Here is a 19,477-nt window from a genome sequence, read left to right on the forward strand (position 1 = left end):
ATGTCTATTTTGGTTTTGTTTAGAGGGTGATATAAACTGTGTGCTGTATATGCCCAATTAACAGCGTCCTGCATTACAGAGGATGAAAATAACAAACAACAATGATGTCCCTCTCCACTGAAAGTGTTCTTTTTAGTATGTTCTGAAACTGGTAGAAGCAAGTAATCTTAAATCACGTTGTACTTGGAGGGTTATTACTCATTCACGAGCAAACGGGATTTTTCTGGCATAGCTTGTATGGAACGCAGTAGGTTGCTATTCATGCAGAGTCCATTTATAGCTGCTGAATTATCATTCATGTGGTTTGCTGGTTGCCATGCAGATTCTTTGCATATATTTAGAAAAATTCAGGTTTTGAGCTGAGTGCTTTGCAGTATGTCCTTTGCCAGTGGCATATACAAAATAATAAGAAAAGAAAGCATCTATTAAGAAAGGATGGAATCTCAAGTATCATTTTTTGAATGGTGGGTAGCCCAAGCAAGCTTGTCGTGATGTCTATATTGTAATTGCAAAGCCAGAACAAAAATAATAGTCTGTGTTTCCAGTGCAGACAGTCTCATTTTCCTGTGACAAATCTACCTTATCTACCACCTAAGGCATTACACTCATAACAAAAGGATTAATAAAAAATGATGTATTGCATTATTAGTGTTCTATTAAGGATGGGGGTAGATTCCTTCGAAGTACAAGTCGTTTTGGCTTCTAAGAAAACACAAGAAAAATAGTGCAACTCTTAAGTATAAGTACATTCTTAAAATCTTCATGATAACCATCATTCTTTAGCCTGTATTTTGAAAGACATAGAAGTAAGTTTCTAGCAGGTTTCATCTACAATTTTATGCATAAGAAGCGTGTAATAATGATTAAAAACTACAGTGGTAACCTGGATACCTACAACACACCTGGTATTTCCACTGGAGATTTGTTTGTGTTATTTAGCAGTTTGACCCTTCACTTAACCAGCATGACTAATACTTAGTAAGACACTTGCAATTCAAATTATATTCAAATGCAAAAGTAATTCTGTGCAGAGCAGTAGTACACACCAGGAAATACAATTGTGGTATTATGACTATCAGGCATGTTTCACGATTTCTCATCTGGATAATAAGCAAGGGTTTAAATAAGGTGATCGTATTTTCCTGTTCTTAATTCTATGGTTTTGGCAACTGAAAGATTAATGCTGAGAAAATCTTTACAATCAAGTAAGTTGTACAATCTGCACAGTATCTTGGCTGCTCTGTGAGTACAGGATTACTAATGGTAATCTTTTTGTAAGTGTACATATGTGCTGGAAGATTTGTCATCATACTTAATGGTACCTACTGGGCCACGGAGTGAGGTACACTAACTAGCTAGGTAGCAAAACTTGCCACAAACTTTTAAAATACTTCCAGCTCTCACGTAAACCTGATTTAATGGCAGTAAGATACATTGTAAAGATCCAATTGAGAGAGCATGATGTAACTTAATCTTTAAAAATATGTTCACACAAGGAAAAACAAAACAGATTTGATAATAATTAGTATTCCCATCAAGTAGCAGGAGTAGTAGTAACTGTTATTTAACCAGGATAATTGAAACCTTTGAGACTATCAGCTTATTTGCAAAAGTATCCTGGGGCAACAGTCATTTATCTGTGGATAACAATCAACCAACCAAACACAATGGAAAACAAAACCGAAATAAAATAGAAAAGCTTACAGCAATTATTGATCAAGGCAATATCATTCTGTAGTTCAAAGAGAAATTCAAGATTTTAAAAAATGCTTGCAAGCTGAGAAGTATCTCCTCATTAAAATTCTGTGAAGAAAGCAAATTGCTACAGTAATGTATACCACTGTGCTTTGGTAAAATGCTTTCACTGTATTGTATCCTGTGTTGCCAGCTCTTCCAGTTACTTTGAGATGCCATCATCATTGAGATTATTGTCCCCTTCTTCACTTTGTCCCCCACTAAAGTCAAACATATAAGCAAACTCCAACAAATAGGCTTACACCTATCCATTCTTTTTACTGATGGTCAGGTCAGTTTGTGTATCTTAGTTTGAGACCAACAAAGAAAGGTACTGCTGCACTTAGAATTTGTCTCTTTAAAGAGCAATATATTAATACTACAGAGATTAACACTAGCCATATTTTAGATTAAATATTCTAAGGGTTTTTTTTCCAGTCATGTTTTTGGATTAAATTCTTTGCCACATCTGGTAGATTGTAATTTTCTGTGTTCCAAATTTCTCAAAATTTAAAAAGCTTTTACCAACATTAGTAAGACATTTGAAACAGTGAAATAAATATTTAAATTGTATGGAAATAAATATTGTAAAAAATGAAATAAATGTCTGCATAAGTTTTGAAAGAAAAAACAGTTGAAATTTTATAGTAAAGTAGGAAGAGTTGGGATTATAACAGCTGAATCATAATGCTGAACTTCCTTGCTGTCAGAATATATGAGGGTAGGTATTGGCTGAAGGCTGTGAATTTTCTTGTTCTCTCTTTTCATACAATTTTGCGTAAAAAAGACCCTTCTCTTGGGCAGTACTTACAGTAACCCAGTGATCAGACTGATTTTAAGGTTCCTATAATTCATAAATAAACTTTTTCATATTTCATATTTTACTTTTCATCAACTTCTCATTTCAGCATTCTCCTGGATTTACATGCTGTATTGATTTTTCTTTCAGACTTTATCAAATGCAGCTGTTGATTCCATTATTTAGTGTTTGGGTTTTCAGGTACAGGTTTCTTAGGTTCTATAAACAAAATTGAAGCTAGGGTCATATCCTTATTACTGAAATTGATAGGTTTATGTTCGTTTGAGTGATTTGGAAGATCTGGAGAGATTCAGGGAGTCTTTATGAGAGACTTTGGTTGAATAATACTCCTATGATTCTGCAAGACTTGATACCTTAAAGGACTTTTTTTATTATATTCATCAAACAGGATTCCAATTATAGTGGATATTGAAAATGAAGAATAAAAATAAACTGCAGCCTTTTCTATGAAAACTTGTAAGAAATGGTTATATGACTTATGTGGTGATATTATGCATGCACCTTTACCTGATCCCAGAGATATTTCCTTTGAAACAGTTTTTTAATATTTCAATCCTCTAAGCCACGTCAGCGGCTGTTATTTTAAAGTGTTTCTTTTATTTCCTCTACATATGAAATCTCTTCATATTCTATCATTGGCTAAAATTGTCAGAAATGCCTAAGTGATTTTTAAGCTTTGCCCATTCTTTTTGGTAGAAATCTAGATACTGAAGTACGTACAAAGTAGTGTCTGATATATATATAAGAACCACTGAAGAAGTTCATCTTTATCTAAATTTAACCTTGTTAGTATTGCTAAAGCCATGAAGAAGTATATTATTTTACTGACTGTGTTTCAGTGGCGGATATTTTCAGAGCTTTGTTAGCAGTTATTAAAAAATGTAGATAATTTTGTTCACAAAAGTAGTAAAATACGTGCTTGGTCTTGTCCTTTTCAAAGATGATTTTTGGAAACCCAGGTGTGATGAGGCTTCTCCGTTGTTTGCAGCTGTGTCTTGTTGCTTTGAAAAGGGAGAGGGAGTGGAGATAGTGCCTACACCTGAGGAGGTGGTGCTGAACAAGGACAAGCTGCTGGTGACGAGCTTTGGGATAGGTAGTAGCTCTTGCAGAAGGACTAGGATGGAAGCATGGAGCAGAGAGAAGCTGGTTGTGCTGCAGAGAGAAGCTGGTTGTGCTTCAGAGAGCGTGACAAGAATTGCCTACAGACCCGTTACCTTAATTATGTGTGGCTCCTTAAAAGAAGAACTTGCCTGTAAGCATGCAGGGAGAATATAGTGCTTTTACTTTTTTGCCATGTTTTAAATCTTTACTCAGATAAAATGTGGGCTTTTCTAAACTCATGCATGGCTCAGTGTTCTCTTGCAATGTACTTTAAGCACAGTTCTACTTCTGTTGGCTTTGGTGAAGCTTCAGTGTGAATTTTAGGTACATAGTGTTGGAGGGATTTATTGTGAAGATATCATGGGCCTATAAAGACCTGTGTAGGGTACACATTGAAATATGTAAATGCAGCATACTTAGAGTCTGTGAGTGCTGTGGAGCTGGAATGGGCAGTAAAGTAAAAGTCTCTAAATGGCATTCCTTGGTGGAGGTGACCTATATGTTGGTATAAAGCTAGATAGAGCAGTGTAGTCCTCTTGCTGTTCTGTTTTCACTAGTATTTCAGCTGTTATTTTCATGTAAGTACTGGAACAGACTTTATGTGTGGAAAGACCTGAGCATAGACTTTAGGTGTTGGTTTTTTTTTTAAATAACTCTGCTGTAGAGTAGCAAAGCAAAGCTACACATTATCCTTTAGTTAACAAGATAGCTTGTTAAATCATTGCTAGAGCCTTCAGCTTCTAGATCCCTGGACTAAGAGAAAAACATTGAGGTGGAAAACTTGAAGCAAGTTCCATTGATGGCTGTATGAGAAAGGTATTGTGCCTGACTTTGAAATCACGGAAGTGGGTAGGTTGGTCACTGGAAGGCAGGCCTGTTAAAGCATGAGAAATTGAGCTTCAATTTAATCTGCTCCCTTTGGGAGATCAGGAAGGTCTAGTTTCTGTCTCAACCTCTTGCAAAACTTAGCTAGCCTGATGTGGTGAAGCTACGCAACTATTTATGACCTTAAAAACTTTTCTGCAAGTTCTTGAAGTTGTGTGCTGCTCTTATTTCAAGGAATTGCTCCCTTTCTGATTGTGAAACATTGTTTTATCCCATGTAGATTTGTTTGTCTGAGTACAAGGAGCTATAAGCTCTTAAGGTACTCCTCCCTGGATTTCTGACTGAATAAAAAGAGAGAAGGAAGATTTTCTGCCTCAGCTTGTATTAAAAAGCAGAGGAGCTTTGTAGGCAAGATTACTCTGACTGCTTGTTGAAAAGAGACTGAGAGTTGTTTATTTATCTTTAAAGTACAAGACAGTCTGAAATGAATTCTGTTTGAAATTGCTCCTAGGGCATTTCAGGACAAATGATAAGAGGCTCTTTGTTCATTTCTTTTGGAACAGAGAGGACTAGTAGGTAGAAAAATGTGTAAGGGGTGTCCCTGCCATTTCAAATGGAAATTGAAAATATTTCTTCAGGTTTATTTCACCTAGAAGCCCACCTATATGTTCTCTATATAGTTGAATTTCTGCTATGGAGTTGCTTCAGTGAATACCAGTTCTTCACTGGTATTCAGGCTCGCAGGTTTTAAGTCTCTTTCTTCATGGCACAGTATCTGCATATGCACTCATCTGAGCTAGTTCCTATGTTACTACTTATTTTTGTCTTATTCTAGATTGAACTCTTTTAAGGTAGTACCAGTGATGATACCATATCTAAGAAGACCCTCTTGGAATAAGAGAGAATAATGTTGTTTGCTAAATAAAATTTGATGTTATTGCTGTTAACTTTTAAGCATAATGTAAGTATTAATAAGGTGGTGGAGGGTGTTACAGATGTTTTGGCGGTTTTTGCATCTCCTTTCTCAGTTCACACTGTGAGTCTGATATTCAGGTTGTATCTTTATTCTTGAAGGTAAAGGTAGAGACTTTTTTGGGGGTTAATTTTGTTTTTTGTTTTGGGGGCGTTTTTTTTAAATGCTGATTGCTTTGGTTATTGAGAACTAAACCATATACTCATAATTCTTGAAAAAACAAATACAGGGAATATAATGTGACGGTACAGAAAGGATGACTTATAGAAAGAAATAGGTTACAAGTTCTTAAGCATAATCACTTCCATGTTTCATAAGCAATATTGGAAGGGCTGGTATTAATTATGGAAAAAGCAAACAATCATATTTTATTAATAGTAGCTCCCTACCTGCATGAACTTGTCTTCATGTTCATGAAGTTCCCAACGACTGGAAAAAAGGAAGTATAACCCCCATTTTCAAGAAGGGGAAAATGGATGACCCGGGGAATTACAGACCAGTCAGTCTCACCTCTGTGCCTGGCAAAATCTTGGAGCAGATTCTCCTGGAAGGCATGCTAAGGCACATGGAAAACAACAAGGTGGTTGGTGACAGCCAGCATGGCTTCACTAAGGGGAGATCCTGCCTGACCAATTTGGTGGCCTGCTATGATGGGGCCACAAGAACTGATGGACAGGGGTAATGCAGTTGATGTCATCTACCTGGAAGCATTCTGCACTGTCCCACACGACATCCTTGTCTCTAAATTGGAGAGACATCAATTTGATGGATGGACCACTCGGTGGATAAAGAACGGCTGGATGGGCGCACACAAAGAATTGTGGTCAATGGCTCAGTGTCCAGCTGGAGACCACTAACGAGTGGTGTCCCTCAGAGATCGGTGTTGGGACCGGTCTTGTTCAACGTCTTTGTCACTGACATGGACAGTGGGATTGAGTGCGCCCTCAGCAAGTTTGCCGATGACACCAAGCTGTGTGGTTCGGTTGATACACTGGAGGGAAGGAATGCCATCCAGAGGGACCTCGACACGCTTGTGAGGTGGGCTGATGCCAACCTCATGAAGTTTAACCATGCCAAGTGCAAGGTCCTACAGCTGGGTCGGAACAATCCCAGGCGCAGCTACAGGTTGGGTAGAGAAGAGATTCAGAGCAGCCCTGCAGAGAAGGACTTGGCGGTGTTGGTTGATGAGAAAATGAACATGAGCCAGCTTCAGTGTGCGCTCCCAGCCCAGAAAGCCAACCGTATCCTGGGCTGCATCAAAAGGAGCATGACCAGCAGGTCGAAGGAGTAGATCCTGCCCCTCTACTCTGCTCTCATGAGACCTCACCTGGAGTATTGTGTGCAGTTCTGGTGTCCTCAACATAAAAAGGACATGGAACTGTTGGAACAAGTCCAGGGGACTGGAGCACCTCCCATATGAAGATAGGCTGAGAAAGTTGGGGCTATTCAGCCTGGAGAAGAGAAGGCTGCGTGGAGCCTTCCAGTATCTGCAGGGGGCCTATAGGGATGCTGGGGAGGGACTCTTCATCAGGGACTGTAGTGATAGGACAACGGGTAATGGGTTAAAACTTAAACTGGGGAAGTTTAGGCTGGATGTAAGGAGGAGTCTCCTTCCCTGGAGACATTCAAAACCCGCCTGGACACATTCCTGTGTAAGATTATCTAGGTGTTCCTGCTCGAGCAGGGGGATTGGACTAGATGATCTTTTGAGGTCCCTTCCAATCTCTAGAATACTGTGAAACTGTGTGATATTCTTTCCTGTTAGGGTGGTGAGGCACTGGAATGGGTTGCCCAGGGAGGTTGTGAATGCTCCATCCCTGGCAGTGTTCAAGACCAGGTTGGACAAGGCCTTGGGTGAGATGGTTTAGTGTGAGGTGTCCCTGCCCATGTCAGGAGGGCTGGAACTAGATGATCTTAAGGTCCTTTCCAACCCTGATTATTCTGTGATTCTATGACTCTAATTCTGGGCAGGATTCAGATGAAAATTATATCCTACCTGTGTCCTCAACATTTTCTGATCACATCACACTTATTTTCTTACTTCTGACAGTCTTGGGAATTAAACTTCATGTTGCATCAGTAAGACCCCTCTGTTCTTTTCTCCTCAGCATGTCATTCATGGAGTTCTTAAGTTTATATTCGAATTGTGTCTGTAGATACTCCCAGAATTGTCTTGGCTAGAAACAGTTCAGGTATGGGAAAACAAACTTTAATGCAGGGCTGCTGACATCTGAGCAGAGTAAACCTATTCCTCCTGGGCGCTTCTTTGCTGTGGCTGAACAACTTTTGGTGCTCAGTGCAGCACGGACTGGACTACTGGCATAGTACTCAAGGTAAAATACTCTTACTGTTAAAATCTCTGTAGTTGTGCTTCTCTTGTCACACCAAGCAAAGCTTGGCTACCTTGAGTCATTAGCCTTCTTGATCTTGGCCTTCTGTCCAGAAAGAGGCAATCAAAAAAAAGATCTCATGGCAGTCAGTGAGTCATCTAACTGACTGCTATCAGTTGCTTAATCTGTCAGTGATGTTATGACTAGCCTGATGGAATTGAAGCTGTTTCCTACTGGGCAGTGTATGCAGTCTTAATGTAACAGAGCTACTGTAGTCTTTATGCTCATCCTGAATTGCTGCTGTACTAAGACCTTGGATTTCCTAGCACCTTGCAACTGTTAGAACAGCTCCTGATTGCACTTCATTGTTGTAGCTAAATAGAGAGTTGATAAACACAAATCTTCCTGTCCTTGCCCTTCATTCAGAAGTTCTTAGATGTGGCTGAACTTCGGAAGTTGTTACACCTGTTTTTCTTTAGTTGGATTGTGTTATCATGATGCTTCTATGTTAGAGTATGTCTTCTGAAGCTTTTCAAAACCTATGTTGCTCTTACTAAAAGTGAGTTTGTAATAATCAATTGATTTGAGTAATTTTACTCACTAATGCCCTGAGTGTAAAGTTAAAAATACATATGTAACAATTTTTCTTTTTTGTTTGTTTTTTTTTTTAACAGGCTTTTAAATTTTCTTCTGTGGAGAAGCTGGACAATGTTTTGACTTTTTTATTGAAAAGCAAAATGTCTACTTATGAATTCAGCCCATTCCAGAATGAAGAGCACCATCAACAAGCTAGTGAGTCACTTCTTGTATGCATTGATTTGTATTACTGATGCTATGATTATTATTTATGAATGTTAGTAAGACAATTTATTTAAAGCCACAAATAAAGGAAACATAACCAGGAAAAATGGGAAAAAGAATTCTGTGAATCATTTCTTTGTGACTCAGCAGTATGTAGTTATGCTAGTCTGGATGTTTGAGTTTTGGATTAACTGCAAAATAACAGCTTTACTTCTGAACAAATGTGTGCTTATGGACAAAATGGGCAATAAGAGACATGAGAAGATGCCTGTACATCATATATTATTTTTTTCTCTAGTAATTGATCTCCCACAATAAAATTTGAACTTGGCTTTCTCAAAGTTTGGTGACAAAAAGAAAATCAGAAAGATTTCTCTATCTGAAGAGAATAGATGGCTTTTGAACTTAGAACAACAGTAAAATTCTCCATTCACTTTAGTCTATGTACTTAATAGTTTCCATTACTTCCAGGCAACAGATAATTACGTTATTAAAAAAAAAAAAAAAAAAGCATCCCAGTGTGTTAAAATAGGATTTGTCTCTAAAGTAGACTATAAGCACAATTCAGTAGTGTGTCAAAAGAAGCTACTGTTAGTACCAGTTAGGGGTTCTGATTGAATTCATTAACCACTTACTAAGGATTCAGATTGGTTTGCAATAAACCAAGAGTGTGATTATTTAGCTTGTGTTTTGAAAGCATTGCTATAATGTTATTTCAGATGTGTGTTAGACCTCAGCCTTTCTCAGAAACTTTTGGGGAAAAAAACAAAAGCCAAGAAAATACTTAAGAAAGATATGTTTGAATTGCCTGACTTCTATTTTTGTGTGCCTGGCTTTGCAAGAAAATAAGCTCACTACAATCATGTAAACCGTAACACATCCCATAATCAAATATAATAAGTGGCCAGTATCATGCTTCCTTTCCTTTTCAGTAAGGTTTCTTTGAAGATGGAATTCACCCCCCTTTACTAAATAAACATGATTCCACTTGTAGTCTAAAAATGAGCTTAAATGTGAGTCTAGGTCAAGTAGATTGCTAAGTGAGGCACATGTTACTGAAGTTTTTCTGTGCAAGACTTGCAGGATGAGGGTGCATAGGACACATTGAAGAGTCACTCCCAATGTGAAATGTTAGTTCTGATGATCAAAAGATTTTCTACTTCTGTCGTAACCAGTTAGACCTGGGCACATTTGTGAATATTGAAAATAATGCTTACCAACCTGCAATTCCTCCCGAAAAGGCCTGTGCCGTTCAAGAACAAGTTGACTGTTTGTGAACTTTAGCCAAATAGGGACCTTCATAAAAAGAACTGATGTGATGTGGAGCACAACAAGAAAGTTCAAAGTTAGATGCCTAGGTTATTTGTGATAGAAAGATGTGGCTGCAGAGCAGGAAGCACTCAAATGTGCAAAAACTAGGCTCTGATTCCCCTTCTCCCTTAAAGGTATGTAAATCCATGTCTTTGACTCCCTATAAGAGCATCCCAAGCAGGCATTAAACATATCAGGTCTAGTAAAGGACTAGCATCTCCTTGTTAAGCCATTTTTATATCATTTTATTCCAAGCACCATGTTTTCTTCCAAAGAGACAATGTTAAATAATAAAACCTAATTAAGTACTTTTTGGAAGAAAATTTAGTTAACAGACAAAAAGTTCTTTGGCACTGAGTTGAGTTACTCCTGTATCTCTGAACAAGCAGATGAATCAGCCCTAATTTCATAATTCCTGTATGTGCTGATTTTCCCTAGTGGGATATCTTCAAAAGATACCATGGATCACAAGTATGTGTTCTGGAAATTTGCATCTCTTGCCATCTAAGCAAAGAGAGTTCTTTGAGCAGCGCATCAGACTTTGTGATGTTCCTTTCAATATGAAAACCTAGGGCTATAGCCCCCTAAGCACTTCAACATGTCTGTAATATTCTTTCTTTATGGGATCTCATTTGTTGGACTATATGCAGGAAGGAAATTGCATCTATGCCTAAATAAAGACGATGATACTGTATCTTGTTTGACCTCCTCTTAAGTTTGTCAGTATTACTCAAAAGATACAGACTTACAAAAGGCAGCAATTGGAAATGGTAAAAGTAGATGTGATTTCCAGTGGTAGGCATTGGAATGTATTTTGCCATACATAAGAAGTTTCAATTGCTTGCTTTTGGTGATGTATCCTACTGTAATAGAGTAGTAATGAAAAAGTACATCAGTAATCTCTAACAGAAAAATATCATTGGAACTGCTGTATATATAAAAGCTTGTCAGAAATAAAGTGCACACTTCAGTCCTGAACTGTGCCTTTTTTTTGTTTTAATTGGTTTGTTTGGTTTTTTGTTTGTTTTATTTTTTGTTGTTGTTGTACAATATGTTCTCTGTAGTTCTAAAGACCATAAAACTATCTGAACATTGTCAAAATATATTTAGGATTATGCATGGGTATTATTGACTAACAGTATAGGAGAATTAAGATAAAGACTTCTATTCAGCTTATCAAGGGAAAAAAAAAAGTTTTAGTAATGAGTGATATTTAAAGAGATTATTCTGCAGTCTCTGAAGGGGAATACTGGAAGCCCAATCAGGTGAGAAAGCTAAAGTCAGACTGAACAGAAGTCACTGGAAAAACATTGGGTTCAGCAACAGTGTTAACTGAAAGACAGAGCCAAGGCATGTCTGAGATTTTTAGTTGTGGAATTCTCCATCTCTTCTGGAAGTATGTGACCAAAGCTGGAGGTACTGTCCTGAATATTCTGCATTCTGCACCAAACTGATTTTAGGGTACCTTGATGTATGTTATGCCTTTATATTCTGGCTATAGAATCTAGTCAAAATGCACTAAAAATACAAGCTTAGGTTTCAAAACTTTTCTTGACCTTAGGAAGCTCTGTTTCTGTTCTTGAATCCTCACATTTGGGAATTATTTGTACATTGATTCCTGTTCAAGAGATGTGTAGTTTACTTGAGGAAAACCCCTTTCTTTTTTCCACTTTAATGTAATTTACCTTTTTTACAAGTTATCTGTTACTGTTTCTCTGATTAAACTCAAGCAGGCTTATGATAAGTCCTGAATTTGTTCTCTGTAGAAAATACTGCTTTTTGTCACCTAACACTGCTAGCAATATAGCAAGACCTATTCTGATTCCTGTAATTCTTTATTTCAAGCTGAAACATCTATCCCAAAAGAGAAGCAACCTGGGTTTTCAGTTGCTAGTGAAACAATGGGAGAAAAGACAGACTGGGGGAGAAGAACAGACTGGGGGAGAAGAAACAGATGGGGATTTAAGCATTTTTTTGGCTTGATTGATATTGACACAGTAGAAATACTTTTAACTGTCTATTTAAGTTGCTTAAAAAAAAAATGGTAATGTCCTGTATCAATAATTCGGGAAATAAAAGAATAATATCTTCAAGATCTGCAGAAATATCACTGTAGGCTGCTCTGTTTGCTTACTACAATTTTATGAAAATTCCCACAGGCTAAGACAGTGCTACAATACAGTAATATTAGATTTTATGCTCTGTTTTATAGCTGAGATGTTCCAGAATGCTCTGCAGAGAAGAGCAGAGAAGGAATTAAGACAGGACAGAACAGCAGTTCCCTCTTAACCTGTTGTATGTCAACTAAAACTTTAATTAAAAGCAAGCACTGGCCTAAAAGTTAGTTGAAAGTTGAAGAAGCTGCCTTAATGCTCTTAAAAATTTGCGAATATGCCACTTGGGTACTTTCTTTTTAACCTTTCCTTCCTGCTTATGATCACCAGCTAACTAGTTCTTAGTGTAGGTGCCAAACGGTAGCAGCTTTTCTGTTTAATGTTCTTCATTAGAGGACTGCTACTGAGCAAAAGCTGTTGACTTCTAGTTACCCTAATAACTACTACTTTTGTACAGTTCTATGTATTTAGCTGAAATGTATCAGTTGTTGCAGTTTCCCAGTTGATAAAAGTTCCAGTAATTTTCCCCAATTCAATGTGACAAACTTGTGAGCTCAAGAACGGTATTTTCTGCCTGAAGCATGTGTGCTTTCAAATAATTACAGCCTCTTCCTAATGTGTATAATACAAAACTTCAGTTAAAGCAGTTAAACACAGTATGGGGGAAATTTCTTTACAGTAGAACATCTAATTTGTCTTAAGAGTTCACTGAATTTTGTAAATCGGCAATTAAGTGAACAATTATATTTTTTTAAAAAATCCTACACAAATAGATCTTGTAGTGAGTTGTTCCTGCTTGGTTATTTTAGGTGTTATCTTTAGTTGTCATTGATTTTTTTGCTGTAGAACTTGGAGGAAAGAGGTAACTTCTTCACCTTTGTCAGGTGGTTTGGGAGGGATTTAAGTAGTTAGTGGTGCTTCTTTTCAGAATGAGAGCAAAAAGAAAGATCAGGAGGCTTCCATTGTCTTTTTTGATGTCATTAATGATGTCATTAACCTTACTATATTGATTAATTAAATATGTATTTAGGGGAGGAATTTCTGAGAGGCCAGTGCCAGCCTCATGAAGTTCAACAAAGCCAAATGCAAGGTCCTACACCTGGGTTGAGGCAATCGTAGGTACAGCTACAGGTTGGGTGGAGAAGAGGTTAAGAGCAGCCCTGCAGAGAAGGACTTGGGGGTGTTGGTTGATGGGAAAATGAACATGAGCCGGCTTAAGTGTGTGCTTGCAGCCCAGAAGTCCAACCATATCCTGGGCTGTATCAAAAGGAGCATGACCAGCAGGTCGAAGGAGTTGATCCTGCCCCTCTACTCTGTTCTCGTGACACCTCACTTGGAGTATTGTGTGCAGTTCTGGTGTCCTCAACATAAGGGCATGGAATTGTTGGAACAAGCCCAGAGAAGGGCCACGAGGATGATCAGGGGACTGGAGCACCTCCTGTATGAAGACAGGCTGAGGAAGTTGGGGCTGTTCAGCCTGGAGAAGAGTAGGCTGCGTGGAGACCTCATAGCAGCCTTCCAGTATCTGAAGGGGGCCTATAGGGATACTGGGGAGGGACTCTTCATCAGGGACTGTAGTGATAAGATGAAAGGTAATAAGTTCAAACTTCAGCAGGGGAAGTTCAGGTTAGATACAAGGAAGAAACTCTTTACTGTGAGGGTGGTGAGGCACTGGCACAGGCTGCCCAAAGAAATGGTAAATGCCCCATCCCTGGCAATGTTCAAGGCCATGTTGGATGAGGCCTTGGGAGCTGTTGTCCAGTGCAAGGTGTCCCTGCCCAGGATTGGAACTAAATGATCTTAAGGTCCTTTCCAACCCCATCCATTTTATTATTCTATGATTTCTAAGATGTAGAGAGCCTCTCTTTCTTAGAGTAAGCCTAATGGTGCTGTACTGACTAAAGATGACATGAGGTTAGTGCCTGCAGATACAGGGCTTGCTTATTTTCTGTATTATCAGTATGCCACCATATGTTGGTAGGTGGAAAAGTTGTAGGTATGAGGCATTTAGTGTGTGGAGGGGCAAGGTGACAAGTCAAGGGCCTCTTAATCCTAGCTGGTGATCTGCATAACTAAAGCAAAAAGTACATATGTCTCTCTTGAGCCTGAAGAGGTTCTATGATCCAAAAGTGTTGTGGTAATTAAATGAAATGGAATTTTGAAATGCAGGACCAGTAGACAAAGCCACATACCTGCTTTCCCCATGAGTTTCTGGTGTTCGTGTGGCTCCTTCCCACTACACCACAGAGTATATATGAGCCATCTGTGGGAATAGCTGGTACAATTTGATGTCTGAAACTGTTGATGGCTGGAATGCAGAAACAGCAGTCATCATGGCTGCAAGCTTTATCTTCCTACACTGTTCATTGCTGAATCTCTTCACCCTGCGGGAGCAACTGGATTAATCACATGCCTAGCATTAATTCCACGAGGGCAGAGGAAAATAAGTTTGAACTGAGATTTCTCAACTTCTAATCCCAATCTTGTTAGCACCTAGCCTAGGCTGTAGGTGGAATGTTATCATGCCCCAAAAAAGCAGCTGAAGTCAAAAATGCTAGGAATAGTATGATGATGTCGTTCGTCGGTGTTTGCATTCCTTATAGGAAGAGTCTCCCTAGGTGGTATCTTGAGTTGGAAGCCTGTATTTCTTGTCAATAGGAAGAGTTTTTAGTTGCTCATTTGGGAGCGGGGACAGTTTTGTTAGCTGTGGTTGTCAGTTTAGGTGGTAGGACTGGTGTGACAGGAGTCAGCTGTTTTCAGACAGTGCTTTGCTCCTAATGCATCTGTACAGTAGGAAGCCCCAGAAGCCATGTGTGTGCTTGTCTGATGTGTTTTGTAGAAGCTGGCCATGTTAACCACCCTGCTGTTTGAGGCCTGTGTAGTTCACGTTTCTTTGCCCAAGAAAATAAGTCTTTGCGTTCCGCTCATTTTGGGCAGAGTAAAAGCGCTGAAACTAGAAACAACATTTTTGAGGCGCTATGATTTTATAGCAAAGCTCACATAGCCCAAAAATTTGTGAAGGTATGCAGGTCAGATTTACCTGAATACTCATTCTCAAAACAAGAAATAAATGAAACTATTTCTACGTCTTGTCCTTGGGAAAAATGCTTTAATGTTGTTTATGTGGTGTTAAAACCATTTGTTTTGCTTAAGTCTTTTTTGAGTATTATGTAAAAGATCTCACTCACTACCAGTGCTGATTTTAAAGTTTTCATACCTGAATACAACCTCTTTTTTTTCCTCCTTACTGCAAGGAGTAGTATTGGAAAAAAGTTTGTTTTAGGAAATTGATTTACTGAGTTTTACCATCTTCCACGGCTGGCTGAGGTATTTCATTTGTTAATGATGTAGTCTTCTGTAAAGTTCAAAGTATGTAAGTGCAGCCTTCCTGCTTTGATATCAAATCTAGCTAAGGAGGAGCTGAGTGGTAACCAGAAGAACAAGCTCAATTGCAAAGGAGCTGAAGGGCTTTTGAAGTCTCTGGGATATCTCTGTTTTTTTATTTGGAAAACTCAGTTACAAGCCTAGAAGATGCTTCTAAATGCCATTGTCTCTTTTTATTTTGATGATAAAATCATAGCATGCAGTCCATTGGAGATATAGACTTGATTCTCCTTTTGAATTTGTAACCAATTGTTTCAGATATCATTAGCATGAGTGGAAATTCTTTTAGAACATGTTATTAATACTTTATTAATACTCTTTTTACTAACTACTTTTGACCTTCTAGGGTCTGCTGACAGGATGCAGATTATTGATTAGTATTCATGTAGTCTGCTCCTTAAAATTACTGTTCAACACCTAATTCATTGCTGCACATTGAAAAATTTTATTTTTTTGTAATAGAATCCTGTGTAATGTGTAAAAGTACACTTGGCTTTACTGCAGTGATCCCAGCCTTAAAATTACTTGCATACATTTTTACTGCTCATGTGACAGCCCCTTAAGTTGGTATATATTTGCCTCCGTCTGTGGGGAATTGTCCTGGGTTTAGCAGTAGCAGTCAATTTTTCTCCTTCTTGGTAGCTGGTGCAGGGCTGTGTTTTGACTTTCAGCCTGGGAACAGTGCTGATAACACCGATGTTTTCAGTTGTTCCTAAGTAATGTTTACCCTGACCAAGGACTTTGTAAGGCTCATGCTCTGCCAGGGAGAAGGGGAAGCCGGGAGGATGCAGAGACGGGACACCTGACACAAGCTAGCCAAAGAGGCATTCCATACCACAGCACATCCATACCACAGCTAGGTTTAAACCGCAACAGGAATGAGGTTAGGTTTTCCCGGCAGTTAGCAAAGTAGTGACAAGAAGTCAAATGGCTATATTCTGGTGTAACATTTATATATCTTCTACAGAACAAAGTCCAGTTTGTGGAACTTCAGTTAATATGTTGAGCAATGCTACTACTGTGAAGTCTTTTTTCCAGCATACAAAAGGCTGAAAATGCAGGACATGTCCCTGTAGGACAGCCAATGACTGCAATATGAAAGAGAACTTAAGAAAGCTATAAGAAACTGTAGATTCCCAAGTTGTAGTCCTGGTGGGAGACATGTGGAAAGAGTTTGTCTGGAGTTGAAGAAATCACAAAGTTCCAACAGAAATGGGCAAGTTGAGCACAAAGAAATTACCAAGACTAGCTGGTATTCATAAGAGCTCTGAGGAAATTTTAAAGTAAAATAGCTGGATTTCTAACAGTACTGTGCAGTTTTTCAGTTCTGTAGTACTGGAAGGTGTAACTGTGATGCCAAAGCCCAATTTCTCTGGGGACCTTGAGAACTGGAAGCAGGTTAATGTGTTGTCTCTACCAGACAAATTAATAATTGTGATGAAATAATTTTTCTGTAAGATGAAGACTTGCTTATAGATTTCTTGTCGTTTTTTATAAGAGTCATCAACCCTGATTAGGTTGATCAAGTCAGGTCATCACATGGATGAACATCTGGCCAAAACCAGGAGGCAGACAGTTGGAAAAAACTTAGGCTAGTGATACAAAATGTTCAGGGTAGTGAGGAGGTCTAGTTGGGGGGGGGGGGGGGGGGGGGATGGGAGAAAGGCTGTATGAGGTTTAGTAATTATGCAGTAAAATGTCAGATGATATTCATTGTAGGTAGAAACAAAGTGATGCATGTGGAAAAAGTGGTCCTATGTTGTCATACAGAATGAGAGGCTTTGAGCAGCCTATTAACACTGGGGAATAAGACCACGCAGTTCCATGATAACATCACCTTGTTGCTAGGCAGCAGATCAAAAAGCGAATGAAACACCAAGAATTATTAGAAAAGAAATAGAGAACAAACCAGGACATAATTATGACAATGCATAAATTGCATGGCTCACCCACAACTTAAGTATCATGTGCAGCTCTTGTCCCGTCATCTCAAAATAGATATATTAAAGCTGGAATATGTTTAGAAAAGAGCAATGGGGGTTATGGAGTTGATTCTCTGTAAGGCACAATTAAGTAGACTGGAGCTCTTCAAGAAAGAGTCTGGGAATGAATAAATCACTTAGAAGGGCAGAGAGAGGTGGAGAATAACATGAATTAAGGATTGTCAATTGAACCTAGCAGGAGTCAGGTTGAAAATAAACTAGAGGAAGCAGTTCTTCGTGCACTGGGTAGTAAAGGCTGCCAAAAGACCCTGAGGGTGCATGAAGTTGGTGGTGCCTGGAGCACAATGAATACATAGTTGGAAAAGAGGTACATTTCATGCTGATATATAGACAAATAGCTGCATAACAAACCAAATTAGAGTATGAAGGCAAAGGGAAGTATTGTTTATGCTTGATCACTTTTTTTTCTTTCTGTTCTTTGTTGTACTGTATAATTTGTGGCATCTTGTAGAGCTGGAATACAGGACTATGCTGAAATGATAAACTGACTTCAGTTTAGCTTTGTCCGAGTCCTCTAGGGAGAAAAATAAAGTCTCTGATAGAAATGAATATAATACTTTCTCAGGTAAATCCTAAAAGACCATTATCTAATACATTCATCTTTAAATTCCCTGAGGTTTTCATTACAGATAAGCAAAATTTTGCAAGTCTCTGGTAGTCATAGGAATTTTCAGAAATGTCTTTTAATATGAAAACATAGGGCCATAAACCTTTAAAAATGCCCAATTGAAACGCTGCAAACTATAAATAGTCCTAAAGCATTAAATAATATACACCTAAGCCAAAGCATTTCTTGGCTGTAGAATTTTCTTCTCCTTGCAAGAAAACTTATTTCTTAATAGAACTTAAATGCTTTAAAATCTTTCTGTCAAAACAAAGAGATTTCTTAGTTAGACTAAAGGCTCCATTGTTAAAATATATATGTGAATTGTAAAACTGTTAGTTGGAGGAATTGTTCTTTGGATAGAAGTTCTGTATTAGCAGTTTGATAACTGTGATTCCCTAGCACTAATGTTCAAAGGAATTTTGTAAAAGAAGGTGTTCTATGAAAGCAAAACTTCTTTATGAAAGCTTTTGTTTCCATATACAGATAGCTATTTGGAAGAATTTCCTACTCTCCTTCACTGCGCAGCCAGATTTGGATTAAAGAACCTTGCAACTTTTCTACTCGATTCTCCTGAGGCCGCAAAGGCCTGCAAAATAACCAACAAATATGGAGAGGATCCAGCAACTATCGCTGAGAAGCACGGGCACAGGGAACTAAGAAAATTAATCAGAGAATTGTCAGTAAGTCTGTGCGCTTTTTTGTGTCATCTGTAACAAGGGGAGTGTGATGTGCTACTGAGATTCCATAGTATGACCTCTTGTAAAGCCTAAGATGTTGCAGTCCTTCTGTCTGGAAATATTGTTATATTATCCTGTCTCCAAAAGGGTTCCAAATGGGGTACCGCCACTTTCTTGACGCAGTGTCATAATGGAGCTTTGCATTGCTTAAGTATTGGGCATGTAATGGAAGGAGACCAGCAAATCGTAAGTACCACGTGTGATCTGGCTAGGTTGCTTTTTTCAGCACCCAAGCAATGATTATATTGTAAGTAGTCTAGACCAACTGTCTGGAGTAACAGATTTATCTAAGAGTCAATTTAAAAGTGACTTTGAACTCTCTTAGTATTGCCACTCCTCAGCATTCAGCAAAGAGCGATTGTCTTGTCTGCTTCATTGTAAAAGAAGGCTAAATTGTACCATCCTTTGTTAGATGGAGTAAATCTTTCGTCAGCTAAGTATGCAGGAGTCATTTTAGGCTTTTCACGTGAAATGTAATAATAGAATAAAGGTCTGTGCATAGTTTTAGCATGCGAACTATTGCTAATAAAACCTAGCTGAATTGGTAGTATAAAAAGCAATATACTGTAGTAACATTTGACAACTTTAACCTGTTTAATATGAGCAGAGATGATAATTCTTGCCCCAGAGGTTTTAAAGCCTAGAGAACAGATCAGGTAAATCATATATTGAAAGAAAGACAGGGTATGAACATTGGCATAAGTAAGCTGATGTTGTAAGCAGCTTTGCTGGTGGTG

General features: G+C 38.4%; 1 protein-coding gene across 4 annotated transcripts in view; it reads left to right on the plus strand.

The window, feature by feature from the left end:
• The window catches only part of BANK1 (B cell scaffold protein with ankyrin repeats 1), a 145,811-nt gene that overhangs the window by 40,950 nt on the left and 85,384 nt on the right, over positions 1 to 19,477 (plus strand). For all 4 annotated transcript variants that reach the window (XM_057417975.1, XM_057417972.1, XM_057417973.1 and 1 more), the window contains exons 6-7: positions 8,458 to 8,575; positions 18,487 to 18,683. In XM_057417975.1, coding sequence (XP_057273958.1) covers positions 8,458 to 8,575; positions 18,487 to 18,683 — 315 coding nt within the window. The remainder of the gene's footprint in view (positions 1 to 8,457; positions 8,576 to 18,486; positions 18,684 to 19,477) is intronic.

The sequence above is a fragment of the Pezoporus wallicus genome, unplaced genomic scaffold (assembly GCF_028554395.1).
Source record: "Pezoporus wallicus isolate ANWC-B61680 ecotype Strahan unplaced genomic scaffold, APGP_CSIRO_Pwel_v1 contig_6999, whole genome shotgun sequence".
Lineage (NCBI taxonomy): Eukaryota > Metazoa > Chordata > Aves > Psittaciformes > Psittacidae > Pezoporus > Pezoporus wallicus.